An 18,810-nucleotide genomic window follows, 5' to 3' on the forward strand; every position below is an offset into this window, starting at 1 on the left:
AGGCCCTAAAACTTAGCAAGACCCTGTCTCAAAAGAAAACCAAACAAAGTAAAAATAGGGCCTGGAATATGGCTTAGTGGTTAAGAGTCCCTGGGTTCAATCCCCCATGCAAGAAAAGAAAAGGGAGGTTGATATATATATATATATATATATATATATATATATATATATATATATATATATATATAGTTTTTTTTTTGAGAGAGAGAGAGAGAGAGAGAGAGAGAGAGAGAATTTTTTTAATATTTATTTTTTAGTTTTCAGTGGACACAACATCTTTATTTTATTTTTATGTGGTGCTGAGGATCGAACCCAGGACCCCACACATACCAGGTGAGCATGCTACTGCTTGAGCCACATCTCCAGCCTGGGAGTTGATTTTCAATCACTAAATAATATTCCATAGTGTATCTGTACCACATTTTCTGTATCCACTGATCTGATGAGGAACACTTAGATTGATTCTCTACTATCGCCATTGTGAATAGTGCTGCGATAAACATGGGCATGTACATATGTATCTCTTTGACCTACTCATTTTATTTCTTTTGAATACATATCCAGTAATAAAATTGCTGTATCATATGGTAGTCCTATTTGGATTTTTTTTTAAATTTAATTTATTTTATTAAAATAACATAATCGAGGAATCATCATAACTGTATCTTGTCAGCGCAATAAAAACAAAATTAAAACCCAAATCAAGAGAACCTGTATTCCTGGCTTCCTTGCATCCACAATTATGTGACTAGAGATGGGGCTGGCCCTGCGGCCCACCCCATAGGGGCCGCCCCTGGAAGATGAATTCAGCATGACGGGAGGCTGCTCCCAAGGACCAGGACAGGAGGGCTGAGCACCGTGCCTGGAAAGCCACCGTTTGCCCTGGACATCTCGGGCTGTTACAGGCAAGTCCCGTGGTACGAGATAGAGCAGGCGCATCTCCGCAGTCCTGGGTTGTTCGGTGAGTTATGTGCAAAACTGTTGGCGCTGCACCGCTGTCTCTCAAAAGAAGCTGGTTTCCAAACCCGCATGTCCCCACAGCGGGGCCAGTCTGCTCACGACCTTGACATCCACTTCTTTTTGCCCTAACGATATCTTGCAGGGCCGTCAGCATCCCCTGTGCATGCTGGAGATGGGAGGAAGACCGGCCAGAAAGGGTAGAAAAGAAGGCAACGTGAAGTTAAGGCCTGTGCGTCTCTAGGAGGTCCTTAACAGCAGCTTCTCAGAAAACACTCTGCCCCAGGAGCAAGGGACAGGAAGGTGCTGTCGCTGCCTTCCCTTCCTCCCCAGGCTGAGCGCAGGTACAAAGTCCACTACAAGACAGGCAGCCTGGGGGACGTGGTCAGCGTGCAGGCGTTGATATCCTCGGTGTGCGCTGCCCGGTGTAGGGATGGCTCAGAAGCGCTCCGGTTGATTTGGGGGAGGGAGTGTTGGAGCAGCTCGATGGAAGACAGGATCTGGGGAAAGAGAGGTCTCTCCTCCTTCACTTTCTTCACGCAGTCGGCCACCAGCCTCTTCATGGCCTTGGGGCAGTTCTTGTAGAGCTTGCTGAGGTCGGGGGAGGTGTAGCCTAGGCCCACCATGAAGATGATCTGATCCCGGTTGTTGATGTGGGAGTAGGGCAGCTCCCCGGTCATCAGCTCGTACAGGACAATGCCGTAGGAGTAGACGTCGGACTGGAAGCTGAAGGGGTTGTTGTCCTGCATCCGGATCACCTCCGGGGCCATCCACAGCACGGAGCCGGTGGGCTGCTCCACCTGCTGAGAGCCACTCCAACGGGACTTCACTGTCGCCAAACCAAAATCTCCAATTTTCACTGTTAGGCCTTCGTGGAGAAATATGTTGTTGGACTTCATGTCTCTGTGGATGATGTTCTTGGCGTGCAAGTAGTCCATCCCCTGCACCGTTTGCCGGGCAATGTCGATCAGCTGGAACATCTGGAACTTGGTCTCCTGGACATGCAGATGTTTGTAGAGGCTGCTGCCCTCATACCACTGGGTCACCATGGCCAGGTTGTCCTTTGTCATGTATCCCATGAAGAGCAGGATGTTGACGTGTCACGCTTTGCGCAGGACAACCACCTCGTTTCTGAAGGCCTGGAACTGCTCTGGGGTTGGGTCCACAACCTTCAGGATCTTCACTGCAACATCTCCGTGCCAGTTGCCCTTATAAACGGTTGCAAAGGAGCCCGACCCAATGCGGGTGGAGAGCATGACCTCACTGGCTTCGATTTCCCAGTAATAGCTTGAATCTCTCTCTCTCTCTCTCTTTTTTTTTTTTTTTTAGAGAGAGAGAGAGAGAGAGAGAGAGAGAGAATTTTTTTTTAATGTTTTATTGTTTTTTGTTTAGTTCTCGGCGGACACAACATCTTTGTTGGTATGTGGTGCTGAGGATCGAACCCGGGCCACACGCATGTCAGGCGAGCGTGCTACCTCTTGAGCCACATTCCCAGCCCTAGCTTGAATCTCTCTGTCCCCGTGGCCTAATCTTGTTTTTCTCCTGGGTCCCAGATCCTGGAGCCCGCTCTCTCTGTGCCGGCACCAGGGTCTTGGGCTGGGACCAGCCTGTGGGGCTCAGGTTGTTGGGGCTGCCGGACGGGGCTGAGGGCGAGGCTGATTGGCTGTGACTTCAAATGGCATCCTCAATCATCCTGCTGTCGACGGGCAGGGTGGTGCTGACCATGTGGACATTTGGTGTGAATGTTGATCTCTGCCTCTGGGACAGGGAGCCCTCAGAGGTGGGGCTGGCAGTGTTGAAGGTGAAGGCGTGAGGCATGGAGTATCTGTGCTGGGAACTGACAGGGATCCGGGAAACAGACTCTCGCATCCCACGCATCGTCAAGGAGGGCAGCGCCGGGGCCCCGCTCTCGCCAATGGTGGAATTTGGAAACAACAGGAGTTGCCGGATGTTGCTCCAGTCCACACACATGGTGGGGACTTTGTTGCTACACTGCTCGTGGAATTTGCAGCCACAAGTCTGACACTGAAATCCGTTTAACAGGAACTTCTGACAGATGTCACAGAAGGCAAGCTTCAGGAACGTCTTCCGAGCAAATTTGTGTGTGGTGAGGGGCACGTGGTCCAGGAAGTCCACCTGCAGCTCCTCTCCGATCAAGGAGACGGCGTCCATATTCCAATCTAAACGTGCTTTTTCACCTTTGTGTTCGTGGAGAAGTTGGAACACGGCGCAGCACTCGGGCTGCAGGCCCCTGGGTGCTCTTCTTCCCGACCTGCGGCGCCCACCAGCTCTCCTCTTCTGCGCGCCCCTATTTGGATTTTTTTTAAATATTTATATTTTTAGTTGTAGTTAGTCACAATACCTTTATTTTATTTATTTATTTATATGTGGTCCTGAGGATCAAACTCAGGGCTTCACACGTAATAGGTGAGTGCTCTACCACTGAGCCACAACCCAGTCCCTATTTGGAGTTTTTTTGTACAACTTTCATTTTGTTCTCCATAATATCTGTACTAATTTCCATTCCCAACAAAAAAGATCTTTAAAAAATAATTGAGTAAAAACAAAACAAACAAACAAATAAAAAGGTCAGACTAAAAAGAATATAAACTGTATCATTCAATTTGTTTTAGGAAAGGTGAATAAATATGTAGCAACAAAAATTAAATCAACAATTGCCAGGAGATGCAGAGAAGCATGAGAATTTGGGGATGACATAGAAGTTCATAATTTTGATAATGGCGATGGTTTTAGGAGTGCCTCTATGTCAAAATTTATCAAATCATACCTTTTGAAAATATGCATTACTATGTAGCAATTATATATCAATAAAGCTGCTAAAACTAAAGTAAATGAAAAAACAGTCACAAAGTAGATGATGTCACAAGCCTTGAACTGGAAAAAAAGTGGGCTAAATGTTTCAAAATGCCAGGGATGAACCTGGGGTCTAGAAGACTTCAAAAAACAAAAAAACAAACAAACAAACAAACAAATAAAAAACGGCTCTAGATTATTGTTAGACCAAGTGCAAGGTTCCCTTCCTCACTTCCTGACAGACACTGACCCTTTCCCTCCCTGCCCATCCCTTCCTGTGGCCCCTGCACACCCCTCCCCATCACTGCATAGTGACAGCTGAGCTCAGCCAGGGGTAGTGAGTGCCATATATGTTCATCACTGGGGGTAAGACATCTCAGTTCCTACCTTGGCACTCCTGCAAAAAACCAGCCTGCCCCTCTCTCAGCACAGCCCCTAAGTGGCACAGACACCCCCCCCCTTTTTTGTTAAGAACAGTTGTAAAAAGCTCAGCTCTTTGTTTTCTCTGTTGTGAATGCAGATCTCCTACATATTCAAGGAAATCCTCTAATAGGATGGAGGGAGGGAAGAAAGAAAGGGAAACAAGAAGAAAGGTTTTAAAAATTCAGTTGGGTAAAATATTAAATGGTCACACAGTAGGGTGGATTAAGTGTTTGGAGCAAGGAGTGACAATTACCTCCTGGGGGGTCCCAAAGATGTGCAAGCTGGTTGCTAAGCAAGACCAAAGGTAGTGTGGTGGCACCTAGAAGTGGCAGAGACCTTTCTGGGCCAGCAGACACAGTGGAAGGAATTCTGGAAGTCTGTTGATTGATTTGTGCTCACTTTGTCACACTCCTTGGAGACTCCCCATCCCACCCATTTCTTGGGTAGGAGTTGCCTGCAGTTTCCCACCAGGACAAATGAAATCTTCCAATGAAGCCCTATGGCCCCTCCTATCCCTCATATTCTATGACAATGTGACTTTAATATTTCAGCCATCAAGGGGTGGACTCTATGCTCCCTTACCTTGAACCTGGTTAATGGCTCAGGTGGGACTTCTGAGGCTAGTCACAAGGGTCTGTGGCATCAGCCTGGCTGTGCTGGTGGTACCTGATTTCCTTGAGGCCATCATGTTGCCAAGAAACCCAAGCAAGTCCACGTATAGCAGTTTAAAATGGACAAGGTAATGGGGATCTGAAGGAACTTTGGGGGTGGTGTGTGTGTGTGTGTGTGTGTGTGTGTGTGTGTGTGTGCACAGTAATTTGCAACCTCACCTAGGGAAGGCCTCTGGGAAGGGACCTTTATACCATTCACACACAGGAGCTCTGTGGACCAGCAGTGGGTCCCAGGGTCAGCAAATGTAGCCATTGGTGCTGCAAGGACAGCTGCCTGCAAGGTAGAATCCCCCACCACGATGAGGCACAGACCATATGAGAGGGCCCCTCAGTGGGACCCAAGCCAGCCCTACAACACACACTACACATGCAACAGCATTTGTCCTACAGAAGAAGTCACAGCTATTGACACCTGGCAGCACTTCCCAACAGGTGATGGGGCATTTTGCTCCTGCAAGGCCAGTCCTCTGACTTGACTTCACTCACATTCCTCTCCAGGGCTTCTCTCCAGTTTCCTTTCCAAGCAGAGCCCTTCTCTTGGCAATGGCAGCATAAGAATCCTTGTCACCCTTGCACTCATGTCCCACACAAGGACACTGGGGGGCAGTCATCCAACACTGCACATAGAGCTCTGGCTCCCACTGAACCAGAGAGGGCTCCCTTATTTGATGAGTCCAGAGCACCAGCTAAGGATGCAGAGTGTGACTCAGACAAGACCAGTAGACTGTGCATGCAGCTTTGCACAGGGGCTTGGCTCTGCACAGCCACTACCCCTCAGCACAGCCAGCTGCACACTTTCCCAGATAGGAGAAGAGAATGGGGTGGCAGACTCACCCATCAGAGTTGTTGCTCAGGCTTGGAGAGCTGCAAGAGAGAACAGAGTCAGAGACAGGTTGTTTTAAGTCGACTTTAATGCAAATTTATTTTCTTGTCATTTTTCCTCTCTCAGCAAAGGAAGTGTCTGGTTTCTATATTAGGGGAGAATGGGTCATTACATAACAAGAAATAGGGGCCTACACCCTCTGGGCTTCTTTGTCCTTTGTCATTCCCATCTTCAGCAGGGTACCTAGGGCATTTTAATTAGCTGGAAACAATACTCCAGGCAGGATTGCCAATACCTTGATACTAATACCCAAACATTAATAAACAGAGATGATTTGCTTACAAAATGGCAAGTTAGAAGAAAGAGAGGAGAGCTAATAAACGAGCTAAATTTCAAAGGCGGCAGAGTGAAGTGGATGCAAGGTGACTCAGACATACCAGCCTCACAGCCAGGACTCTCAGAGATTAGGGGGCAGGGATTCTCAGCAGGAAAGACCAGTGAGCCAGCCATTAGAGCCCACTTGGCCAAGAGAGGGCACTGCCTCAAAAGTGGGAGGCTGCAATCCATCTCCCACTTTAGGCCACCTGTGGTTCCAGAACACAGGACCTCAACAGGGTGACTCTGTGGCATTCATTTTGAAGCACCCAGCATGGGTTCCCCCTTCAGAACGCAAAGCCTGTTTCATGCACAGAAAACTGCCCAGGTTTGATGTAGGATTCTTCATTGTGTAATGAAAATATTTTAGAACCTTGCCGAAGTGAAAGCACAGAACAAATTGTGTGTGTAGGTGTGTGATGCATGTGTGTGCTAATATGTGTGGTACATGTGCATGTGTGGTAAGTGTGATAGTGTGGGGGTTTGCACAAGTAAGTGTGATATGTGTGCATGTGTGTGGGGGGGATTAAGTCAGTGTGTGGGATTATGTGTATGTATGTGGGATTGTGTGAATGTGAAGGGAATTGTGTACATGTGGTATGTGTGTGTGTGTGTGTGTGTGTGTGTGTGTGCATGCCCACATGGTATGGGAGTGGTCATGTGACTGCTATGAGAGAGTGTGAGTATGTGCCTGGGTGATGGTGGATAAGTGGGTATGTAAGTGTGTGCACACTCACACATCCAGGTACATACACTTAGGAGAACACACAGACCTATATTCACAGGGGTCCTTGAGGGCTACAAAAGGTCCTCTCTAACTCAGAAAAGTGGCATTTCAATTTTTGGTATGAGTCATTTAGGGGAAATGCTGAAGACACATGAGGAAAGGGTGTGTGTGTGTGTGTGTGTGTGTGTGTGTGTATACATGTATGCATGTGTGCAAGTCTGCACATGGAGACAGACAATCTTGTGCAAGGCTCAGAAAGCATAGCTCTGAGATTCAGCCAGGTTCCAGTCCTGTGTGTCATTGAAAAGGAGGTGCTGGACATCATTTTACCTTCATAATCAAAACATCACACTTTTAAGAGATCATTTTGGGGGATTCCTGATTTGCCTCTCTGGCTGAGCCCACAGTGAGTCACCCTAATAAGACTTTCCACTGGTTTCTCACCTGGATACATATTTGAAGTTCCCCTCTTCCAAGGCCAAATGCAAAGCTTTCCCTGAACTCCCCTGTCTACACCCCCACCAGTAGCCCCTAGCCAGATTCCCTGGCATAAAGGGGTATCCATTCAGCAATACCCTTGCAGCTATAGGCATACACTTTGCCTTTGGTGGTGCTTCTCAGACCCAAGAAACTGCTCATAATCTTCTGGCTGTTCCACATGGCCTCCTGCCCACAAGGACCAAGATCCAACTCAAGATTTCAACTCCATCACAGCCCAGGCTGCCTCAGTTCCAAGAAGTACTCTCAATATAATACAGGCATAGTCAAAAGAAAAGAGAAAAGTTTCTTCCATTGTCTTTTTCTATTTCCTTTTGTTTGTTTTTCTTTTCTTAACTTCTTTTTGTTTTGTGATACAGAGATTGAACTCAGTGCATTCAATCGCTGAGCTGCACACCCCAGTCATATTTTCTATTTTATTTAGAGACAAGATCTCACATAATTGCTTAGTGCCTCACCCTTGCTGAGGCTGGCTTTGAACTTGCAATCCCCCTGCCTCTGCCTCCAAAGCCACTGGGATTATAGGAGAGTATCTGGTTTCCTTTTTTCTTTTTTCTTTTTCTAACCAAGTGATTTAATCAAATGTTTGATTTTTTTTTAATTTTGAAGTAAGCTGTAGACTTAAAGAAAGTTTGTATAAATGGGGTTGAGATTTCCTACACAGCACTTTTTAGCTACATTTCTGTAGTTCCCTGGGGGGGCTCAGTTACACAGGGTCAGTTAGGTGTTTTCTGGAAAATTCCAGAAATAAGAAATTCATAAGTATTGAATAACTTTTATGATAGTGTGTCATTACAAATATTATATTTCATCATTATTTATCATAAAGCCCATCATGCCCTTGAGTCTGGAAGAGAACTGTGCAGGTATCTTTGAGCTTATCCCCCAATTTGTGTTCATCTAATATTTTTTCCCTTACTGCATTAGACTGTGTGGCAGACAAGATCTATTTGATCTTTTTTCCTTTGCTCCAGGCATGTACCTGATGCTGATTCTGCTTTGACAGACCGTCATGGATTATTTTTTGGTAATTTTGATTTTTAATAATATTGTATTCAAACACTATAGATGTTAATGACTGAGAATCCTAGCCCCCATTACCCTGGCTCCTAGTATTTTCTTGCTCTCACCCAAATCCTGGTACAGCACAAAGAGTCAGTATGTATTCCAGGGACACCACCTGTTGAGCTACAGAGACTGGAGGAGTTGACAGTCTGATTTATCACATTGGGGGACTTCGCAGTTTCCCTTAGGTTTATCTCCTATTTCCCTCTTTTTATTCTCTCCTAGTTCTCCCTTTCTTCAAATGCAAAACCTTTGGCAGTGAGTACAAATGAGGCCTGTCCTTGTGCAAAACAAACTAGCCTTGAGGCTGCAGCTCAGTAGATGGGACCCCCAGGATGAAAGCTGAGTGATCCCTCAGGAGGCCACAGACACACTGGTCGGTGGTGTGAAAGGAAGAGGGCTCAGACTAGAGCCGTGCAGGTGGCTGGGACATGCTGTTCTTCTGTTTTTCTGCAAAAATATTCTGTTTTATGTTAATATGACAACTTGATCAGGCCACAGGGTGCACAGATATTTGATTTAAAATTATCCTGAATGTGCTTGTGAGGGTGCTTTCTGATGAGATCAACTTTTAAATCAGTAAACTGATTGTCCTTCCCAAAGTGAGTGGTCCTCGTTCATTTCACTGAAAGAGTGAATGCAATAGAAAGACTGAGTAATGGAGCCTTCACTCTCTGTGTCTGGCTGTCTTCTAGCTAAAAGACAAGTCATCTCCTGCCTTTGAACATGGACTCAGACTGGAACTACACAACAGGCCTCCTGAATCTCCATCTTGGTGCAAACTGTGAGACTTAGCCCCCATAATCACCTGAGCCAATTCCAATCAATCAATCAATATTATTGATTCTGTTTGTCTTGAGAAGTCTTCCTAATTCAAGGGTCTACTTTTACCCTAGAAATATCTTGCACTCCTGGAAGCACACACCCCTGGAAGATATTTAAATGACAAATAAAACAAACAACATGTCAAGGAATTGTGGAAGGAAAAAAAAAAGGTTTTTTCCTGTTTTTTAAACAAGGATCCCAGATGTTTTGTTTACCAACCCTGCTAGGTAGTTCAGTTCTGTAGCAGCAACTCCTGCTGTTAGCTCAGCCTGTAGAAAGAAGTGGCTACTAAGCTTCTTAATAATGCCAAGGTCCCCCTCACAGTGCATCTCTTATCACCTCAACAGAATATCCCCTGGGCCTCCCAAAGAATACAGTCATCCTGTGAGTTCACTGTTCTTCCATTTTATTTTTATTTTTATTTTTTTAAAGCTTTCCTATTTTTAATAACACTGATGCACAGACTCAGAATCCAGATAAGGTACCTGGGGCTATAAACAGTTATTAAAAGAATCTCCATTCCATGTCACAGATAATTAACTCCTTAATGCAACATCCATCTTGATGAAATTTGAGTAGTGTATGCTGATATGCATAATGATCATACTCCAAGAAAAATATATTTAATATATTCTAAGGGTTTTGTGGAAGTTGCTGCAAAACAAAGAATTTGAAGTAAATAATTATAAAATACAAAAATAAAAAAAACAGTTTTTTTTTTCTCCAAATTCCTGGTTTAATAAGGACTTGTTTATTTTGAGAAAAAAGGTCCTAAACATCAGGCTGTTCACAAAAATAACCCACAGTATCAACTTTAGAAAACAAATAAAGACTATTACACTAATTATTCTTCTAGAGGATGCATTTAACATGCCAACTCTCATTCACAAAAATACATTGTTACATTTGTGTTGAACAGCCCCACACAAGACTATTATGTGGGGGATAACACACATACCTCTAAAACTCAAAGCTGCTCTCAGGTGCTACAACGAAATGAGATTGCCTTTGCAGTTAGGGAAGCAACTACTGAAATCATGTATAAATGCAAAGAACTGTACTCCCTGCATAACAAGAGATTATTTTGGAGACAGTTGATAAAAACCATACATCCTTTTTATTGTTAAGTCATAAAGAGGTATCAAAATTAAAAGCAAAAATTAAAGGGTAAGACTTAACAAAACTACTAGGAGCGTCAAAGGAAGTGAAAATGGGACTAGGCGCAGGGCAATATGAATTAATGAACATGGGAAGGACAAAGATAGGGAGAACAGTGAGCATGTGCTGAAGATACTAGGGGAGAGGATCTGGTGAAATTTTGATCTTAAGACAAGCGCCTAGGTAAAGAAATAATGGGTAAGATTTCTAAACCCCACTATGTGCTTAAGAGTCATCCTCGCCATTGGCGCTGTCTCTGTCATCCTCTCCTTCCTCTGCCTCTTTTTCATCATCCTTGATCAACTCCAGCTGGTCATCCCCCTGATCTTCATTATCATCATCATCCTGTAGATCCCCCTCCTCAGCAGAGTCATCTGCACCCCCCTCAGACTCCATCTTCACATTAGTTTCATCTTTCTTCAGGGAGCTGCTGCTCTGCTCCTCTTCCGACTTATCATTCTTCGTCTCTACTGCTTGTTTGCTCTGCTCCTTTTCAATTTTTTCCAGACTTTCCAGAAGAGAATCCACTTTTTGTTTTATTTGGGTCAGCTCCTTCTTAATGGCCTGAAGGTCATCTCCTTTCAACTTTCCAGACTTGGAAGAAGATCCCGGCTGTCCACTCTTAGAATTGAAGCCACTTTTGCCCCTTCGGGAGGTGTTTCCTGAAACACGCTGGCATTTAGAGAGCACTACAGCCCTAGCAATAGGAGGAGGAGGAGGAACTCGTGCTGGGTAACTATACATCCTGTCATAATAATCACGTTGAAAATCATAGTCCAAGTCAAAAGAGGAGCTGAGTAGACGGGACAGAGAAGGGTGTTCTGGTACTGACCCGTACATCTCCGCTGCAGATCGTTTCACACCTGCCTTTCCTCTGTTCACTTTTGGCTCTGAAGCCAGATTAATATCTAAAACCTGGCCAGCAATCATTCTGCCATCCTCTCCTGCTACAGCAGCCCTGGCATTTCTCTCATTAACATACTGGACAAAGGCAAAGCCTTTATGGACAGAGCAGCCCACAATTTTTCCATACTTGGAGAAGATTGCTTCCACATCAGACTTCTTGACCACCAGAGTGTTTAGATTCCCAATGAATACACGGGAGTTCATGGAGCGTGGATCTGTCTTGTTGGTAACGTTGCTAGCCATTGTGTTTGATAAGGTTCCTCACAAAGGCGGAATAATGTAGCTGAAGATCAAAAAAATCTCACTCAGCAAAGATCCACTAACTTATATATTTCAAGTGATTTGTAACCAGGAGGGGGAGGGAGAAGAGATTCGATTCTGAATCTCCTACTCCCAGATTCTATATGAAGAAGTTGACCACTGCTAGAGGTCAGCAAGGCGGCCGCAACTGCTCAGCCTTCGTCTCTTCACAAAATCTGTTCTTCCATTTTAAAGAGACCTCTGTGTCTGCTTGAACCCTTCTTCTACAGTCTGCCCTGACTGTTTTGACATTTCTACTTCATTTCATGAGGACCATCAATTCTTCCAAGCTTCTGGATATCAACCCCAGCAACATAAAATAAATCATATCCTGGGACTGGTCATAGTGTCACATACCAATGATCCCAGTTACTCAGGATGCTAAGGCAAGAGAATCTCAAGTTTGAGGCCAGCCTCCTCAACTAACTGAGACACTATCTCAATAATTTTAAAAAAGATAAAAATAAAAATTAAAAAGGGATGTAGCTCAGTAGTAAAGTGTCCCTGAACATAGAAGAAAGAGACAGAGAAAGAGAGTGCACCCTTTCCAGGGATTAAATGCTGTATTATGAGAGAATGCCCCCATAATGACAGTTCTTTATCATCCAGCTTTATATTCTGACCCATCAACCCAGAACTCTCAGGAGCCATTCTTGAACATACCCTCCACTGATACAGATGATCAAGGTCCTTTAACAGTCCCAATAATTTCCCAGTTGGGTCTTGCTGAGATAGATCACTAGTAATTGCTCCAGCAACCAGGAGAAAAGTTGGGAAAAGTCCTGAGAAAAACAGCATAGTTTTATAAAACATTTATTTTATTTGAGGCTTCTCCATATCTTTGAGTAAAGGGAATGTGGGATCCTATTTTCCAATAAAGGGGAAGACCCAGAAGTTTCAAGAAAATCTGTCAGTTCAAGGTTCTCATCATAAACCCTGGGGTATACTCTTCCTCTCAGGCCCTGACTTTGATTTAGTTTTCTAAAAGCTATACCCCATAGAATGCATTCAAACACTATCAGAACTAATTATCATACTTACTGTCAGAAGATCAGCCAGCCGGCAGCTCAGTCTATATGGCTCCAAGTGCAAAATTAACTTCTTCATTTGTTACACAGCCCTTGAGGTCTCCTGTTTCAGAGCTGGGTGGCTAACACCCCTACCCTTACAATTATTCAAGCTCAAGGCTCACATTTTTCTTCTGACTCCTCTTTCTCAATCATTAAACTGCCGCGTCCCTCGCCAGCAAAGGAAACACGACACAGGATTCTTCCTTCAGCAGTTTATTCAGGCCTTTGTTTAGACATGTCTCTTAGCTTGTTTCTCTCTCGAACTACTACTACTACTACTACTGCTACTCCTACTACTACTGCCCCAGCCTTAATAAAGCAGATAAAGCCCCAATGCACAACTGCCACGTGGATCTTTCTCATAGGGTGTTTTACAGCTACGTGCCAACTCTCCCAAAATAAGGAGTTGTTTATCACAGGCCACGGCGCTTATCAGCGCCATCTTGTAATGGCGGCCACAGTACACAGAATCGGCTCACCACACTAAACTCTCAGTGTTGCACTTCCATTTGTAATTCCTCACAGCCTCTTTGGCAATTTCTCATTGTCATTGTCACTTCTGTCACTTTAAGTCATGTTCTCTGTTATTGATTATAATCTCCTTAACTGGTCTTGCTGCCCTGTATGCAAGTGTCATATCCATCTCGTGTGTGACTGTCAGATTAGTCTTTCTACAAACCACCTATGAGGCCTTTCAAAACTTTCCAAGTATAAAAAGTCAAGACTCACCCTTTAGAAAGTGACTTGATTTCCTTTATGACCTGACACTATCCTAGTTTTATGTTAAAAATTTTCTTATTTACAATGACTTCTCTTCGTACATCTCTTTTTCTAAATTGTGTGATCTGATACCCCATGTTTTATTCATCCTTTCCTGCTACTATTTCTCTACTTGCTCTGCTAGTTCTCATGTGCAAAATCCACTCCCCTCATCCTCCAGGACACAGCCACTGAGGAATATCACTGTGTGGTTAAATGGCCAGACTCTAGAGCTGAACTGCAAACTATTTACCAGCAAGTTATTTAACTTCTCTATGCAGTGGTTTTTCTTAATGGTCAAATAGGAGGAGGGAAGGGGAGAGAATGATAGCAGCTATCTCACAGAGTTTTGCAAGAGTCAGTTTAGGCTTACGACAACACAAGCTTGGAATATGGTTAGCAATTAATGGAGATTGCCTATTCCTACTAACTATCCCCTTCTTCTTATAGTTTTCCCTGATGCTTCTAGGAGGAAATAGCCTCTTCCTTCTCCTATATTGCATAATAATTTTTGTATCCCTTTCTATCACTTCCTGCCATAGGATATTTATGTTGACAGACAGCCTATTTCTCCATAGTATATATATTTCCATTCGTCATTGTATATCCCAACTCGATAATTTAATGTATTCACCATTACATTGAATGAATGGATTTTGGGTTGTCAGATTACATTTAACCAGGGTAAGATCTCTCTCTCTCTCTCTCTCTCTCTCTCTCTCTCTCTCTCTCTCTCCACTATCACTACAAGGAGAAAGTATCAGCAAAATAAAATAATTATCTGCATACCCCATCCCTGCCTAGATCCTCTTTTGCACTCTTGTTTCTCACTAAAACTAAGGCTAATTATAAAAAATAGCAGTGACAGTAAACCAATAAAATGTGGTCATCATCTTTCCTCTGCTCCCCGTCCCTGTAAACACTATGGCAAACAAACAAACAAAAAAAAATCAACCAAGATCCACAGAGGAGAGGTTTCTGGGGTTGCTTTCTCCTTCTTGTAAATTTCTATCATGGGCTCAATAATGATACTTTTATTCTGTCTCCTACTGTAGATAACTCTATGCAGATTTTTCCGGCTCATGTTGTAGCGATTAAAATAGAAGTTCCCAAGGTTATCCACAGACTCATTTATTTTTGTATACCATACAGTACCTTGCACAGTGCTAAAATAGTTTGACTCAATATTATATATTTGAAATACAGAAAAGGGAATCTTGATTTTTGTAGAGGCTGAACAATGCTAGAATTGAAAGGGAGAATAGAAAGTAGAACAAATAGTCAAATAGCATGAAAGCAGTGTTGTGATCCAGCCCTCCAAAGGCAAATTCTCAGTTACCAAAACCAAGTGAAGGAATGTAGACTTTGAAGTTGACATGAAGGGGTTTTGAATATGCATCTACCATTCACTAGATATTTAAATTTAAACATATTAGGTCCAAACTCTGAGCTTCAGAACCTCTTATGGTGAGTAAAAGGATTATCTATCTTGAAGCTTTGAGAGAAGACTCACATTAGGTAACATAGGTGATAGACCTCAGTATATACAGCATATATAGTGTGATAATGGTAGGTCTTTCTAAAGTGACTTCATAAGGACTAGTATGTAATCAAGTAAGCGAAGCAACTCAGACACCCTTTTGGAAATAGCTAAGAGATGACATCAGCAATTAATTGAGGTAAAGGAGACAAGATGCAGCAACACAGGACACAGTAGAAATAGGCCTTTCAGAATTGGGGAAAGACCAGACCTATGTGCTGGATATGCAAAACACTTAAGATAAAAAATAGGAGTCAATTTTATCAAAACAATTCACAGAATAATTGAACTAGAAAATATTTATTTCACTTTTGCAGAGGTGATCTGTAAGAACATTCATAGCTTATGTAGAATTCTTCATGGAAGCAAAAAACACAGAAGTGAGGTCTTGATCACTGACCACAGAGAGGGAGACTTGCCTCACCACACTAGTAACCAATAGCAGGCATCTGCAAAGGGGTCAGCCAATTAATAATTGCAATTGTCCATTGAAATTAAAAATATCAAAGCAGTTTTAAAAGTATACTCCGACATGTATTCTCAAGTTCCTCAAGCCAAGTAGAAGAGCAAATTGAACACAGAAAGGCTTGCTGATCTGCAATGTTCCCTTTGCTCAATGGTTGTTTTTTTTTTTTCCTTTAGTCATTCCTGTTGATTCTTGTGCCTCTCTGGTCATGGCAACTGGAAGACATAAACAAAGAAGTCACCAACCAGGAAGTCACCAATACTAAATTTTCACAATTAGAAGGGTCTCACCACCATATTACCACTGACACCACCTTATCTCCCTTGCCTAACTCTCTTGCATCCCGACCCTCCCTCCCAATAAAACCAAAACTGCTACAGCAGAGAGAGATCCCTGGCTATAATTAATAGATAATATACCCAATACAGCAATGGGCATAGCAGTTGGACTTACAGGAGCTTTTATTAGAGGAAAGGTTTCCTGGAAGATTTCAGCAAATAAGTTTATGAGAAACACTAGGCAAAACAATCATATGAAGAAATGAATACAGCAAATAACTTAAAAACAATGATAACCAGCCTCTGTAATTAGGAGTGACCACATAGGCCATGACTTTTGGAAGAGAAAATCATGATAAGTTTATAAAAGTGTAACTTTGAAGCCTAGTCAGTTGGTCATCTTTCTCTGTACAAACATTAACCATTCCCAATTCACAGTCATAAGATACATCTCAAGAACCTAGTGTCTCTCCATTTCAACCTTTCTTGTCTAAGACCTTCCCGAAGCACAGCTTTCATCCTCATTTTAGCAATGGCTCAAGGAGGAAAATGTTAGAGTCTACCAAAATCAAGCCAGTCACTTTAGTTTGGCACAGCCAACATTTTATTGGCTAAGTATCCATCCATTCTTGGCACTATAAACACATTCATTTTCCCACCCCATTCCTTCTAATGGAGAATGCACCAAACTATAATACATGTGCACTAAAGCCCCAAGGTCAAACAACCATAATAAAGGCAATTTGATCAATCAAAATAAATTATGAATATTGTATTGTATTCTCTCATGTAATTTGTTATATGCCATTATCATTGCATTATTGTGTTTTAATAACTTTAATACTTATTTTTCATTCATGAGGGAAAATATATTCTTCTTAAGAGCATACTATATAAAAAAAACTCCATTGAATAGAAATAGAAAATCAGAGTTGAAATGCTTAGTCTAAATGCATAAAATTAATATTGTAGTTTACCAGGTTAGGTAGGTTGACATACTGGTTGATTATCACAGGAAGGAATGATTAAGATAATTTTTAGTTACTAAATTCTATTAATAAATGTAAAAATAATAAGAGTAGAAATGAGTACAGTCAATGAAACAGTACAGTATTTAGTACTGTCTCTACATGAATTTAGACAAAAGTTTATTCTAGAACAATGATTTCATATATAAAGGTCTTTGATTTTATTAAATGTATCTTTAATGTATTTAGTACTGGTAACCACTGAATCCCTAATCAAAGCATAGATGTATTTATTGCAAAATTCATATATTCGTTGGTTAAATTTTATTAGTTATCCAACATAGTCTCTATTTCATGCAATAATTACAAAATGTAACAAGAGATGCATCAAGATATAGTCAAGGACAGAGTTTAAATTTTGTTTCAGTTTATTCTATTATTAGTTAATACATATTTGAGAGCTCACTCTTTGCTAATCACAGAGTACATTATCTCACATAATGCCGGAAAGTTCTCTTTGTCGTTGGTAATATGATTGCCTCTATTTGACAAAAAAAAAAAAAAAATAGATTGCTGAGGCACAGAGAACTGAGCTTGCCCATGGTCACACTCTAGTAAAAGCAGAGCCATGAGCTGAATGAAGGGAGTCTGTCTGCAGAGCCCCACCATCCAACCCCATCCTGCTCCACTGAAGTATATCAGAAAGGCTGGGCTGTCCACAGGAAATAGGATCTCAGTCAAGTTCTAAATTTCTCCTAAAATAAATATTCTTTCATTATATCAAGTATCAAATGAGTTGTCTGAAATTCAAAAATATTTGTCACACCCAACTTCATTTATTAATAACTGCTAATGGCCTGTAAATAAAGCACAATCTGTTGAGCCAAACAAACAAAAAGTTGGCTTATTGGTTTGGAACAAAGAACTCACTAACTAGCTACTGTTTTTTCCTGCTGCTGCATTTGGTCTTTAGATAGTACTTGAAATATAGAGCAGGAATAAACAGGGTTTCCTGGTAGGAAAACTTACAGAACCTTCAACTTTGACACTTATTAAGCCTCCAAATCTCCTCCCTCACTATCTGTGTCACAGCACGTGCTGTGTGATGCAGAAGCACAATGCTGGTTGGGAAAATAGGCTCACTCCTTCTTAGGAGTAGAAATTTGCCCCTTTTCTTTCACCATAGAAAACATCAGAAAATCTTGGCTATCTCCTTTGCAGATGCCTGCTACTGATTACCAGTATGGTCAGGCAAGAGCCTGTGATCGCCACTGCCCAAATGCATCAGCGCTAATGAAAAAACACTCAAAAAGCACGTCACTTATAATAGTGGGTTAGCAATAACATTCTTGCACACAAACAAGAGATACACTTATTATTTGACTTTTGTATGCAGATATCCTTCCGGTATACACCCAGGAGTAATACAGTTAGAACATATGATATTTCTATTCTTAGGTTTTGAGGAAACTCCCCACTAATTACCACAGTGGCTGTACTAGTTTACACTCCCATCAACAATGTATAAGGGTTCCTCTTCTCGCAGGTCCATACCAGGATTTATTTTTTGTTTGTTTTTGTGTTTGTACTGGGGACTGAACACAGGGGCACTTTACCATTGAGCTATATCCCCTAACCTTTTTATTTATTTTGAGACAAGGACTAATTAAGTTGCTTAGGCTGGCCTCAAATTTGTGATCCTTCTGCCTCAGCCTCTCAAGTCACTGAGATTACAGGCATATGCTACAGTGTCCAGCTATTTTTTTATATTCTTGATGCTAGCCATTCTGACTGGGGTAAGATGGAAACTTTTTTTTTAGTTGTAGATAGACACAATATCTTTATTTATTTATTGTTGTGTGGTGCTGAACATTTAAGTGCCTCATATATACCAGGCAAGTATTCCACCACTGGACCAAAATCCCAGTCTGGAGATGGAATCTTCTTGTTGTTGTTGTTTAAATATATATGTATGTTTTTAGTTGTAGGTGAACACAATACCTTTATTTTATTCTTATGTGGTGCTGAGAATCAAACCCAATGCCTAATGCATGCTAGGTGAGCGCCTACCACTGAGCCACAACCCCAGCTCCCACAAGATGAAACCTTAATGTAGTTTTGATTTGCATTTCCCTGACAGGTATAGATGCACATATTCCATGTAATTATTGGACATTTGTACCTCTT

At 42.2% G+C, this 18,810-nt stretch overlaps 1 protein-coding gene and 1 pseudogene across 1 annotated transcript; both read right to left on the reverse strand.

Annotated features, from left to right (window-relative positions):
* Positions 1-1,261: 1,261 nt before the first annotated feature.
* LOC144252786 (RAF proto-oncogene serine/threonine-protein kinase pseudogene) lies at positions 1,262-5,476 on the reverse strand (annotated as a pseudogene).
* Positions 5,477-10,239: 4,763 nt separating this feature from the next.
* Positions 10,240-11,645, reverse strand: LOC144252767 (heterogeneous nuclear ribonucleoprotein C-like). Its single transcript, XM_077794882.1, has 2 exons — positions 11,169-11,645; positions 10,240-11,129 (listed from the first exon to the last, which is right to left on the reverse strand). The coding sequence occupies exons 1-2, from the start codon at positions 11,483-11,485 to the stop codon at positions 10,562-10,564; spliced, it is 885 nt and encodes a 294-aa protein (XP_077651008.1). The 5' UTR covers positions 11,486-11,645; the 3' UTR covers positions 10,240-10,561.
* Positions 11,646-18,810: the final 7,165 nt, after the last annotated feature.

This window comes from Urocitellus parryii, unplaced genomic scaffold, assembly GCF_045843805.1.
Source record: "Urocitellus parryii isolate mUroPar1 unplaced genomic scaffold, mUroPar1.hap1 Scaffold_59, whole genome shotgun sequence".
NCBI lineage: Eukaryota > Metazoa > Chordata > Mammalia > Rodentia > Sciuridae > Urocitellus > Urocitellus parryii.

Bases quoted from the DNA above. Each gene is read 5' to 3' on its own strand.
- LOC144252767 (XM_077794882.1), bottom strand. From the start codon at position 11,485: ATGGCTAGCAACGTTACCAACAAGACAGATCCACGCTCCATGAACTCC. The intron at 11,130-11,168 runs GTCAGTACCAGA...CCGTCTACTCAG, and splicing joins TCTGCAGCGGAGATGTACGG to CTCCTCTTTTGACTTGGACT.